Below are 14,177 nucleotides of genomic sequence, written 5' to 3'. Positions count from 1 at the left end.
AACTAAACACTGAATTTACTTTTTCACTTATCGAGTGCATGTTTTAAATTCCATTTATGAAATTTTATAGTGAATTATAGCATCACTGTCAGCATGTATCTCCTTGTTCTACTGTTGGGGACTATCCTTACGCTTTTTGTACGACGGGCACATCACTGGCTATTCAAAGGTAATATAGTACAGTATATACTTTGGCTAGCTACAAAATAATAAAATATATGACTGACATCTACTATACAATACTATACAATATATATTTACCTGATTTATAGTACATTGTTTACATAGATTATCTACCAAATAATATATATACCAGGTATATAGTACATTGTTAATATAGGTACCAAATAATACACGTGACTTATAGTACAGTGGTTACCTGATTTATAGTACAGTACGTGTTTATATGCATTGATGGCCCTGGGTACAGGGTAATATAAAGGTTTGTTTACACGTCTCATATTTAAGGAAATATGAGAGCTGAGGGTTCATATTGCTTATTCTTGAAACTTCACATGTAGGTTTCACTTGTTCTTGTTATTATATTATTAAGTAGAAAAGAAGAAAAAAGAAAAATTAGAGGGGAGATCAGTCAGACAATAAATTAATAACGATAATTCAATGATTGGCGTCAAGATCCCTCCGATATTTCTTGTTTTACATAAAGTAGCAGAGTTTATACAAACAAGCAGTTGACTCATTTATGTTGTCAACTTCATATCCAAGTAGTATATTAAATCGAAGTATATGTATTCTGTTAATGATTCATTCATTGTCACCGACTAATTGTTAAATGTTGAAATATTCTCCTAGGTAAGAAAGAAGGTCGGAAAGTGTCCGAGATAACTTGCGAAGATGAATCCTATGAGGTTTTCCACCACTTTCACCAACAACATGAGGAGGTCGCTTTCCTGTCAATGTGGGACATGGGCGGGGACCTGGCCTTCCAGGCGACTAACGCTGTGTTTGTCAGCGCTCACGGAGTCTACATAATCACATTCAGGGCCATAGACTACTTCACAGACGATCTACAGATTGGTAAGTAGTAATGATATATCATGATAGATATAGATTAAATATTTATATATCAACACAATTAAACATCCTTCCTACAAAAAGCTTCAATTTCAATTGCAACAAATGTTATTGACATAGAAAGAAGGTCGATATGATTAGACATCAGGCATAGCCTATCTAAGTCTTCTCCTCTTTAGCAACAACATGTGTTAAGAAATACAGACAAATATAATGTATATGTACACATTGATATATTACAAATTGACCTTAGGGGAGATAACTCCTTGAGGTTCTTAGACTTGGATTATTATTCTATCAGTGAATAATACAAAGCAATAAAATATCAATAATCATATAGATAAACTGTTAAACGTGAATATTTGGTGAAATTGAATTTATCCCCAAACAGATACAGCTTGCTTGTCAGCCAGTGTAAACCTACTTATTATCTGATAGTAAAAGCGGCATGGATGTACCTCGTTTATTTTGGATTCCTACGTCATAAGTATTACTATAAATAACATTCCATTGCTGGTTGGAGTAGCTGTTGCTCTTCATCTAACTCCTTACCATACTAATCATAGTTATGTTGGTCTGCAGTCTCATTTGGCTACTCATTACTCCAGAAGAAAAATTATTTGAATGAAGATAATGGTTGATCTTGAGCATTATTTTTTTTAAAGAACTTTCTTCCATTAGATCATTATTTTCTACTCTTTACACTACCATTTCTTATTCCAAGATTCATGATTGATGTCGTTATCTTGTAATGAGAACTTTCTTTTCAAGGAAGGCAATTGACCCATTGGAACAATCTGTGCCTCTCTGGTGGCTCACTGGTCTTTGTTTTCATACAAGGTTAAATATTGAATAGCTTAGCTAGTAATATAGACCTTACAAAGGCGTATCATGGTCGATTTTATTACGAAATATCCTGTTGGTGCTTGTTGATATACCACGCGGTTTCGTTTTCACCACCCTTTCATCTGAAATTGTGACTTAACCAGGATTTAATCAAAATTTGTTCAGCAGAAGTTGTTGATAAAGCAGACGACGCTTAATCTTCCTGAACACATGGTCTGATTATGTACTTTTTCACACAAAGTTTTTTTTTTAATATTTTGCCCTCGTTTTATCGGTTTTGAGTTTAAATAATGTTATCGTTATGATTTCGGTATTTATTGATTATGATAAAAAAAGTGCAAGGAATTTAGATTAAAGCGTATACTATATAAAGACTTAAAACAATAACATTGGAAATATCAAAATCCAAAATAAACCAATAATGAAAGGCTTCGTCAACTTATGTTACATACATTTGTCCAGCCATACTGACCAAACCAGCACTATGTAATCATTTATGAAAATCCTATTGAAAGGTATAAGAAAAACTATTTCCGTACTATATGTTAAATCAAGATAGAATTACCGGAATTTTAAGAATGTCATATATACAATGTATAAGGAAATACAATTTGATGCACATTAATACAACATATACATGATGGACAATTCCAATGGTATTATCACCATACTCAATAAAGATGTTGTCACCCTTCAGAAACTCTAAGAATGTCTTCCTCAATATAGACATATTCAAGTTTAGCTATATTGAATTACATCTCTATTTAAAAAAACAACAACAAAAAACAACAAAAAAAACAACAACAAAAGGACAACAACAAAAATTCAATGTAAATTCCATTAATTTAATTATATCGTTACGAACATAGAAAGTTTATCGTAGATGTTCACTGTACAGATGACCGCAAAATATACATCGAGGGAATGACATAACAAATAAACCTTAATTATCTCAACAGAAAGACTGAAAAACTGGGTTCGAAACATCGGCGCATACTCCTCTCGTGTGTACAATCCGAGTAAACTCAGGACACATCACCCACCAATCATAATAGTCGGTACACACATGGATCAGGTCAACGCCAAATTTACGGTAAGGACTGTTATCATAGTACACGGACCAGGTTAATGCCAAATTTACGGAAAAGACTGTTATCATAGTACATGGTCCAAGTCAATCAGACAATTTAGCAACAAGGTTTGGAAAAGTAGAGACGTTACTATCTAGAAACTTGAAAGTAAAAGTGAATTGAGGTATCAATCTTATGATGGAACTTAGTCTGAAGTTTTCAAGGTCCTATGGCTTTATGCGATCGATTAAGTATGAATTATTCAAGGTCTCGGGGCAAGATTCGATCGGTTATGTCAAATATATATTTATATCAAATCCTCAATGCATATCAAGAAAATATTTTGAACTGTTTCATATATTAATGACCTACATACTGCTGCATATAAGTCAAAATGAGAATTTTATGGCGTATTGCTTACACAAGTAATGTAATCGTCACTTCCTTTTATTAATGTCAAATATACATCTTTGAGTGCAATTGTGATTTGTTGTCCGTTTTATTATAGAATGAGACTGCTGATGAGAAGGATAATCGACTGCAGAAGATGCGATTAAACATATGCAGCATCACTGAACTTACAAATGCAAAGAAAGAGGAAGGGTTTGTCTTCCTCCGATTCTGCACTGTTGATAATTCCATAAACGACGATCCGGCTTTTGAGAAGATAAGAGAGTACATCCTGGAAGCAGCAGTTTACCAGGACCAGTGGGAAAGAGAACTGCCAGGCTCATGGCTTGCTCTAGAGAGGGAGATTCTAAAACAACGAGAATGGAAACACGTTATGACAATTCAAGAGATCAAAGAATTGGATGACCAATGTGAATATCCCATTGGTGATGAAGAAAACATCAAGATGTTTCTGGAGTATGATCAGTGCTTTTAATAATAGTTTTATGTTTTACTTTAACATAACATGTAGTTCGGTGTGTTTCTTTTGATGATTCTATCAAATTTCTACCAAAAATACGACAATCTTGTTTATTACGAGCACTATTTTGAATAATATATATTTACGGCTTGAATGTTGCTTTGGTCGATTGCATGGGGTGATGAATTAAGTTGCGCATCGGATAAATTTAATGAACTGCCTCGGAGTTAATGTTGAATGTGTCTCGAGAGCAACTCAATTCATCATCTTATGAAATCAAAGCAACATTCAATCCTTACATTTCAGTTAACTTTTTATCCTTTTTTTTCTGATAAATTGTAGAAGTACAAGTCTTCAGTTAACATAATGTGTTCAAGTCTAATGGTTTGCGTTAAAAGAGGATGACCAAACAGTGTTATCAAGACAAACATACGATTGAGCTGCACATTTACCATAAAACAGTATCTAAAATGAAATATTGATTTTGTCGATGAATTGATTTGTTATAAAAACTCCCCGCCAGCTGCACTTACTCTACATCGTTTTTCTTATGCGTAGATTGATGTTAATCTGGTCAAATTCATGGAGAAATAAAACCTATTATATTTGGTGGTTTCATTGAAACTAACATGAGTAGAAATTTAAATAAAATTAAAAGTTGACTCCAGCGTCAAGTTTTGGCGAAATTATTACATACAGACATTCCATTGTAGGTACCTCCACTCCACCAGATCTGTGTTGTACTTTCGCCAGTACGGAAAAGTGATAATTAATCCTCAGTGGGTCATCAACGCCTTCAGAGAAATCCTAACAGATGAGAAGTTCCTGGATCCTAATGACCTCCTCCTCACGGCTGACTTAAACAAATACTCACAAAGCGCTATCCTGACAGTGGATCTCGCAAAGACCCTGTGGAAGTCGAAAAAGGATGGTTCGTACATTCAGCATGTCGACATTCTCTTCGCTTTCTTGGAAGAGTTCGGTCTCCTGGTCAAGGCCTGTCTTGGTCAGGACCAACAGGGAAACCCGATATACGATGATGACTACACCGTCCCCAGCAAACTCCAAAATATTCCAGACATGAATCAAATCTCAGATCTTCTCAATGCCAAAGGGACAGTTTGTTCTCAAACGCTGTGCTTCGTATTTCAGGATGTCTTTACTCCTCAAGAATTGTTCGAACGCATATACGCAGGAGTCATCAAGGTATTCCGACCAGCGGAGGAAGACTCTGGAAGAAGGCCCCACGACGCATGTCGCTCAAAGCAGATCTATAAAGGACTCGGCTGCTTCAAGATAGACGACCTCTGTAACATGGTCGTTCGGACTCAGTGGGAACAGTCTGTGATAGCGGTCACGTTGTTTACGACTTCGGAGCCTCGGATACCAGATGACACCGGATTGAAAGTTAGACAGACTCTGGAGACAATTATACGACACACTCTAGAGGTGAGCCGCCAGGAGCACCTGAGGTACGGACACCAGCTCCACTGTAGATTTTACCTGAAGCAATCAGACAGTCCACGAGAGGGAGACGGAATAGTCAGGGCAGTGAGAGGTCTGTCCTGTCAGGGCGTGGACTGTTCTGGGGCCCACGTCCTCACAAAACGTGACTGGCACGTTTGGTTTCCTGTAACCGTCACGGTAAAACCGATTATATTGTTTAACGTTTAAAAATCATATTCCTAATGTCTTTTTTGTTTATGTTCCCAAAGTCTTTATTAATATTAATAATGTCCTTATTTATATTCTCAATGTCCTAAATCATATTCCCAATGTCTATATTAATGTACCAACTATCTTCATTTATGATCGAAATATCCTTATTTATCTTCCCAATGTCCTTATTATATTAATCTTTATATTTATTATATTTCCTATTCCAAATATCTTTATTAATATTCCAAATATCTTTATAAATATCCCAAATATCTTTATTAATATTCGAAATATCTTTATTAATATTCCCAATATCCTTATTGATATTCCAAATGTCTTTATTTATATGCCCAATGTCTTTTTCAAATTAAAAAAAACCTTATTTAAATTCTCAATGACTGTTTTTATATTCCCCGAATCCCTATTTATATTCCCAAAATTTTAGCTTATTCAATTGTCTTTATCCAAATGTCTTTATTATATTCCAAATTGCTTAATTTGTATTCTCAATGTCCTTATTCATATTCCCCGAAAAATTGACATCTTAGTCGCTTCCTAGATATCAACACTTTTGGAAAAAAGTGAATTCGATTTTACATGAACTTTATCAAATCATCTATTTGATACGTTTCGCACATTTATCATTTCATTTTTTTGCAGCAAGCCGCGAACAATGGGAACGCAGTTAGAGAGTATGGTATGTCTAAGTTATCGGTCATTTCACAATTTAAGGTGAAATATAAAGTATAAATATTTACTTTTGGTACATATTTACACTCTGTCATTCTTTGTTCGGGTAATGACTTTCCTCCTTGTTTGGGTATTTATTTGCGTACTTCTCTTATTCAAACATTGTTAATTTTTTCACAAGAAACTTTGTTCTCCCGTAGGCCACCGTCCAGGTGGCAATGAACAACAAACACAGACAGACTGTCCACAACGCACCGTGCGATGAATTTAATGAACAATTCATTAATAATAAACAATAATCATATGATATTTACAAATACAATTTACAATTTTGTAATCAAATTATCCATGTACCAAATCGCAACCCCGAGCTTTTCAATTATACATGAAATGGTAACTGATAACCTAACCTTATAGATTCTTACATTTCAATTACACAAAAAAACTAAACAAGACGAAAATTAACGTCTGTCCTCGCCCGGTGCGCTGCCTGAACTAATCATACAGCACGTGCACCCGACTATACTCGGGTACACGTACTTGATTGCACACTGCCACCTAGCGGACTACCCACGGAGAAAGTAATTTCACACTAATTCATTTCATTCAAACGTGTGAAACATTATTTTAATATGTTTTGAATTCCTTAAACATTTGACGAATAACAGTTCTTGACATGGGCCGATTTCGATGTGAATGTTTGTACAAACGTATGAATGAATTTAAGATCAACAAAGGCCGCTCTAGTGTGTACTGTTTTGTCCGTCTCTTCTATATTATTCTTGTTTTCAAGTCTTGCAGTAATTGCGCGCGCACAAACGACAAAAGTGTTCTGTCGCATTGTCAAGACAACAGATACGACTAGGACCCTAGACTGCGCTAGCTTTGTGAACACTCATTTGTTGTTATCGTGTCACGCGCTGGCTTTGTGAACGCTTATTTGTTGTTATCGCGTCACGCGCTGGCTTTGTGAACGCTTATTTGTTCTTATCGCGTCAAACGCTGGCTTTGTGAACATTCATTTGTTCTTATCGCGTCACGCGCTGGCTTTGTGAACACTCATTTGTTGTTATCGCGTCACGCGCTGGCTTTGTGAACGCTTATTTGTTCTTATCGCGTCAAACGCTGGCTTTGTGAACATTCATTTGTTCTTATCGTGTCACGCGCTGGCTTTGTGAACACTCATTTGTTGTTATCGCGTCACGCGCTGGCTTTGTGAACGCTTATTTGTTCTTATCGCGTCAAACGCTGGCTTTGTGAACATTCATTTGTTCTTATCGCGTCACGCGCTGGCTTTGTGAACACTCATTTGTTGTAATCGCGTCACGCGCTGGCTTTTTGAATACTCATTTGTTCTTATCGCTAAAATACAATCATGCGGAAACGCCAGCGCATATAGCATATTAACCCAACATTCTACTTGATGTGATTGAAAACAGAATGTGATGTTCTTCACTGCTAGGACTGTCAGTTGTACTTTGACCCTCAATTTACAAACAGTTAAACCTGTCTTATGTGACTTTCAAGGGGAACCAGTCAAAAAGGGTCCATAACACAGGTGGTAACGAAGCACAGGTTAAGATGTTTGGTTTATAGTCTTGGGTAAAGACAACAAAGAATAACACTCTGTGTTTATCATGTTTATTATTTACTTTCAACATAAAATCTTGCTCACGCTCACGTGAGATTTCATTTTATTCATATCACGGAATGCGTAGATATGTGTTTATCGTTTCCGCCAATCTAATTTGGAAAGACATTTTTTATCAATTTCTTTCTTATGAAACGATGTCAAAATATCTTAGTTCTGTTTAGTTTATACACATTTTGTACACGAGTTCTGATTACTTTATCCAGACTCTGAGTTGCTGACGGACAAAGGTCTACAAGAAAACATTGCTGCCAAGCTTGGAGCTGGCTGGGAACGTGTAATGACGTGTCTGGATATTCCTAGTTACACAGTTGAACGGATTAAGATGGATAATCCGCATAGCACTGTTACCCAGATAACCAAGGCCTTGATCCATTGGCGTGACACCTCCGCGGACATTTCGGAGGAGAAAATGTTAAGAGCATTGTCAGAAGCTTTTGGAGAGTATTGGGCTGTCAGAAACATCATAGATAAGCAGCTCGAGCTATTTGTCAGTTAAGGTACACATTTAACATTTGTATAAATCATCTATAAGAAGTTAATTTTTCAGCGTTCACTTATTTAGGCAAAAAGATTCGCAATATACTTAATAATAAAGCAAGTTTATATCGATGATTTGTAATATTCTTCTAGGCGATAAATGTTTTTTACAGAACATATTGGGCTACAAAAATGAAGATTCAAGAAAAAGGAAGAAAACCTTTTTATCAAATGCCATATTAAACACATAGAAAAACCATTACTGCTAGAAAGTGCTTGCTATTTGTTGTCTAATACCACCTCCCCGTATTTCCTATAACCTGCTGCCGTCACCCGACTAATATATAGTGACACATTTGTTTACGTACATGTATGTAGATAAATTTATTCGAAACGTTATTTATTTTACAGAAGTGAAAAAAGAGACTCCTTCGAGGAAAACCACCGCGTTTGAGGAACATAACAACAAGATGAGGTTAATACATAGGACTATACTTGCTTGCCAGTTGTGTTTAAGTGTATAAGGAAACTACTTTATATAAACGTGCCAACAGGTACATGTGTTTCCTGTCAAATTGTTTAGAGTGGATGATATCATATCGAAGAATTGCAAAAAAGACAGAAAAGATATCAACGCCTTTCAGTACAAATTTATAGTTAGACACAACAGAGCCGAAAAAGAAATAAACTGTATCCTACAGCAGTGTCGACCCTCTATGTCTCGTCAGTGAAGTTAGGGACTTACTAAAGCTGTTTCATTCCTCTCGGACTCGCCCGTGATGTTAGGGTCATGCTTCAGCAGTGTCGTCCTTCTATGTCTCGTCAGTGATGTTAGGGACAACATACAGCTGTTTTATTCCTTATGTACTGCTCTACCCGGCACTAATTGATATGAAAACAAATAATTCATCTGCGCGATGAAATTCAATATGATCTTATGAGTAAAATATGTAAATATGCTATAGATTTATCATTTTTTGTGATTACATCTTTATGATCGACTTCTTCGCGTTCCGAACTACATACCTAAGTATCGATTTTTGTATGTTTAGATAAGACATAATCTATTGTGATGGATATACATAGAAATAATGATAAAAAACACAAACCAGAAAATCACATGCGCTTTCACATGCTTTGAGAGCAAGCTCCTCTGGTGTAAAATTAAAATCTATATCTTCGGATCACCAACACATAGTGTATATGATACATTGTGCTAATAAATAGATATATAACTTTGCAACACAAATGACGAAGAAAGATAACTTTTTGACTCGTGGTGATCCGAAGATATAGATTTGAATTTCCCGTCGTAGAACTATATATAATATATGTACAATTCGTATCCATGTATGTAAATACATTTCAATCCAGGTATTCATATCATCTTATAGACGACTTCCACAATGATTATGTCAGGGTATCGGGCCGACCATCACTGCGCCATTGAAACGTTCTTTTTTTTAAAAACGCCGATGTGGCGCAGCGGTATAAGCTGCGGGTATTTCTGGCTAGGCGATTGGGTGCTGTAGATCGTGAGTTCGAGGCCCGGTCAGGGCACGAATCAAAAAGTTGTCTTCCTTCGTCATTTGTGTTTCTAAGCTATATATCTATTTATTAGCACAATGTATCATATACACTATGTGTTGATGATCCGAAGATATAGATTTGAATTTCCTGTCGTAGTTGTACCGAGAGAAATATATATATAAAAAATGTATATATATATAAAGAGAAAATGTTTAAGTTGACGACATGCAAGTAAAATTTATATAAAACTGATAATTGACAATAGAAGACGTTACATTTTGTACATTCGTGACGTCACACCATTATGTACTGTTACTATGCACCATAAGATCATAATTATATTTATATATAACTGATAATTGACAAAAGAAGACGTTACATTTTGCACTAGCGCTTTCACTCTATTAGATCTTCAGGTGCATAGTAATATATATATATATATGTATATTCATTCATATACTAGTTCTTATCTCTAGGAAATAATTTATATATGCTTTACCTGTTGTTTGATCTTTTTTCTTTTTTGAAATAAAATTTGTTGAAATTGTAAATTGTACATCTAAATACTGCTACACTAATCCTACACATTTGGTATCCAGTCCGACATCGGGATAGAGTAGTGTGGTTGTCGGAGTAGATAAATATAGACTACATCCACATTAGGTATCCAGTCCGACATCAGGACAGAGTAGTGTGGTTGGCGGAGTAGATAAATACAGACTACATCCACATTAGGTATCCAGTCCGACATCGGGACAGAGTAGTGTGGATGGCGGAGTAGATAAATACAGACTACATACACATTAGGTATCCAGTCCGACATCGGGACAGAGTGGTGTGGTTGGCGGAGTAGATAAATACAGACTACATACACATTAGGTATCCAGTCCGACATCGGGACAGAGTAGTGTGGATGGCGGAGTAGATAAATACAGACTACATACACATTAGGTATCCAGTCCGATATCGGGATAGAGTAGTGTGGTTGGCGGAGTAGATAAATACAGACTCCATATACATTAGGTATCCAGTCCGACATCGGGACAGAGTAGTGTGTTGGCGGAGTAGATAAATACAGACTACATACACATTAGGTATCCAGTCCGACATCGGGACAGAGTAGTGTGGTTGGCGGAGTAGATAAATACAGACTACATACATAACTCAACCATAAACTTGCCCTTTACTTTGAATGCATTCAAATAATCTACAGATAAAATTGAAAGAATTATGGCCCCAGTATAACAAGAACCTAGAAGGAGAACTGATAGACAAAGAACCGTGCATACCAGTGACACCCATGGCACCACGAGTTACCTGTTCCCCTAGGTAAAACAAATCTCAGTGCGAACTTGACAATAAGACCCCAACCGTTTGATTAAAAAAACAATGTATTAATAAAGACATACAAATATTACCACCAGCCCACCTCGATAAATTCATGACAAGGTTAACACCTCCCTCCATGGTACCACGGAGGGAGGGGGCCCTGCGGTACCGCCAGAGCCCATGTCCCTCTCCGTCTCCCTCACATCCATACTGTACATATGTATGTATATATTTATGAAAGTCCTGATCCCCCTTTAATCCTTTAATTAATCCTTTAATTACCCCCCCCCCCCCCCCCACCCCCCAGGTAGTTGCTGGGTAGAATACCAATACCCGTTGTAGAAAGATGAGCTCCGAACGGTCGTTACTAAGCAGTCTGTCATGTTTGGATAGTCGGATGTCGTAAAATCTTGTACTCTGGCCATACAATCTACAATATAGGGGAGGTGTACGTACTTCAATGTTGAGAAGGCGTACATTGTATAATATTTTGAGATGTACATTGTACATTGTAATATGGCTGAAGTGTTTCCTTAATTTTCATCTGCCAATTTCCTGTTTACCTCACACGGACCTATCAGCGAGTAGACCAGTTTATGCTTAAAATAAATCAATTGGGAAATTCCCCAGGCATTGCGGACCTGTCCCGGCTATTAATAGCACGAACAGGTCAGCAATATTTGCCTCCAATCACGCTACGTGTCATTTTGGACAACAGCCAATCAGAAAGCTGAAAGCAAACGATTGTTCGGCACTACTTTGTTTACATTATAGCAGGCGAGATATCACAACAACATTTCGGTAAAATAAACAAAGAAGAAATACATTTTAAACAGCCGGAAAGATACTTCAGATGCAACAGAACTATTCCTGCCATATTAAAGTGTTAATGGTCAGTCTGCATGCCGACTTTGAAAACTTTAGTCAGGATGATCTGGATAGGAGTCTTGGGATTATTTCGTTCATTTGTTTGAGTTGGCCATATTACAAAGCAGTAAATGCCTTTTGTGTTCGGTGTACGACCTCGATGCAAAACTCCATTTTCGTATAGTCTCGTGTACACCTCCACAAAAGTCAATAATAGTATAATGTACACCTCCTAAATATTCAAAAATGTACATCTCCCCAATATTGTAGAACGAACACCTCGCCACTATTTTAGATGGTAAAAAGGCTGGAGCGTTTCCTTAATTTTCATCGGCTAATTTCCTGTTTTTCTCACAAGTGCCCATCAGTGAGTAGACCTATTCGTGCTCGAAATATCTCAGCTAGGAGCTGTTCGTACTTTTTTAAGCACGAACAGGTCGGCAATATTTGCCTCCAATCACGCATCGTGTTACTTTGGACAACAGCCAATCAGAATGCTAGTAATAAACGATTGATCGGCATCACTTTGTTCAAAATATGGCAGACGAGATACCCCAACAACGTTTCGCTACAATAAACGGAGATGAATTGCAAGATATTTTGAAGACAAAAGAAAAAAGAACAACCGGGAAAATAAAAACTGTAACAAAACTATTATGGAAATATTGAAGTGCCAAAGGTCAGTATGCATGCCGACTTTGAAAACTTTAGTCAAGATGATCTGGATAGGAGCCTTGGGATTCTTTCGTTCATTTACTTTAGTTGGCCATATTACAAAACAGTTATTGGATTTTAAGTTCGGTGTGCACATGACAATACGCACTCGGTCAAGGGTTTGTTCACCTCGGCCTGTGGCCTTGATGAACAAAGTCTACATTAGTTCCGTATAGGTGGCCGAGGTGAACAAAGTCTAGATTAGTTCCGTATAGGTGGCCGAGGTGAACAAAGTCTACATTAGTTCCGTATAGGTGGCCGAGGTGAACAAATTCTTAACCAGGTCCGTATAATCTCGTGTAGACCTCAACACAAGTCCAAAAATTGTGTAATTTTGGGGAGTTGGTATTTACAATTTTGCTTTTTTCGATTTATCGATATATCGGCTTATCGAGTTTTGGTTAGAATTACGATTTCGTATCTCGGCATTCTCTGTTGTTTTTGTATTCGTTTTATCGAGTTTTGGTTAGAATTACGATTTCGTATCTCGGCATTCTCTGTTGTTTTTGTATTCGTTTTATCGAATTTTGGTTAGAATTACGATTTCGTATCTCGGCATTCTCTGTTGTTTTTGTATTCGTTTTATCGAGTTTTGGTTAGAATTACGAATTCGTATCACGGCATTCTCTGTTGTTTTTGTATTCGTTATATCGAGTTTTGGTTAGAATTACGAATTCGTATCACGGCATTCTCTGTTGTTTTTGTATTCGTTTTATCGAGTTTTGGTTAGAATTACGAATTCGTATCACGGCATTCTCTGTTGTTTTTGTATTCGTTTTATCGAGTTTTGGTTAGAATTACGAATTTGTATCTCGGCATTCTCTGTTGTTTTTGTATTCGTTATATCGAGTTTTGGTTAGAATTACGAATTTGTATCTCGGCATTCTCTGTTGTTTTTGTATTCGTTTTATCGAATTTTGGTTAGAATTACGAATTTGTATCTCGGCATTCTCTGTTGTTTTTGTATTCGTTTTATCGAGTTTTGGTTAGAATTACGAATTTGTATCTCGGCATTCTCTGTTGTTTTTGTATTCGTTTTATCGAGTTTTGGTTAGAATTACGAATTCGTATCACGGCATTCTCTGTACAGTATGGAATCTCAGCACAGCACTAACCACCGACTGTAGCACAAAGTTGTCATTATATTTAAAAAGCTCTTTTTCAGGAGCTATCAAGTACGACACTTTATATCCAACAATATATCTGGTCGTTCAATCATCATTGTTTGTGAATGGCCAGAGTAAAAATACGGTATTTTACGTTACAAAATATTTAGCACTCATTGCTAAGAACAGGAGCTTATATACAATAAAACACTATTTACCGACAACAAATAAAGGGAATTCGCATCTAGAACATTCTAATTTGTTTTAATGAAACAAGAAATCTTCCCCCACTCTCCACAACACGAGGAATTTGAACTAGGAATAGACAA

The 14,177-nt window shown here is 36.5% G+C and overlaps 1 protein-coding gene across 1 annotated transcript; it reads left to right on the top strand.

Moving 5' to 3' along the window:
* Window positions 1–70: 70 nt before the first annotated feature.
* On the top strand, window positions 71–9,261 carry LOC117319634 (the record flags this gene model as incomplete). The annotated part of the gene is given in 8 exon segments (XM_033874407.1): window positions 71–169; window positions 814–1,038; window positions 2,841–2,974; window positions 3,460–3,818; window positions 4,536–5,466; window positions 6,142–6,178; window positions 8,029–8,322; window positions 8,714–9,261. Coding segments are annotated over 7 exon segments (2,078 nt in total), but the record flags the coding sequence as incomplete, so codon positions are not given.
* Between the last annotated feature and the right edge of the window lie 4,916 nt (window positions 9,262–14,177).

Source organism: Pecten maximus, unplaced genomic scaffold (assembly GCF_902652985.1).
Source record: "Pecten maximus unplaced genomic scaffold, xPecMax1.1, whole genome shotgun sequence".
In the NCBI taxonomy this organism is placed as follows: Eukaryota; Metazoa; Mollusca; class Bivalvia; order Pectinida; family Pectinidae; genus Pecten; species Pecten maximus.
Note: the sequence above shows the minus strand (reverse complement) of the source record. Positions and strands in the feature narration are given on the sequence as shown.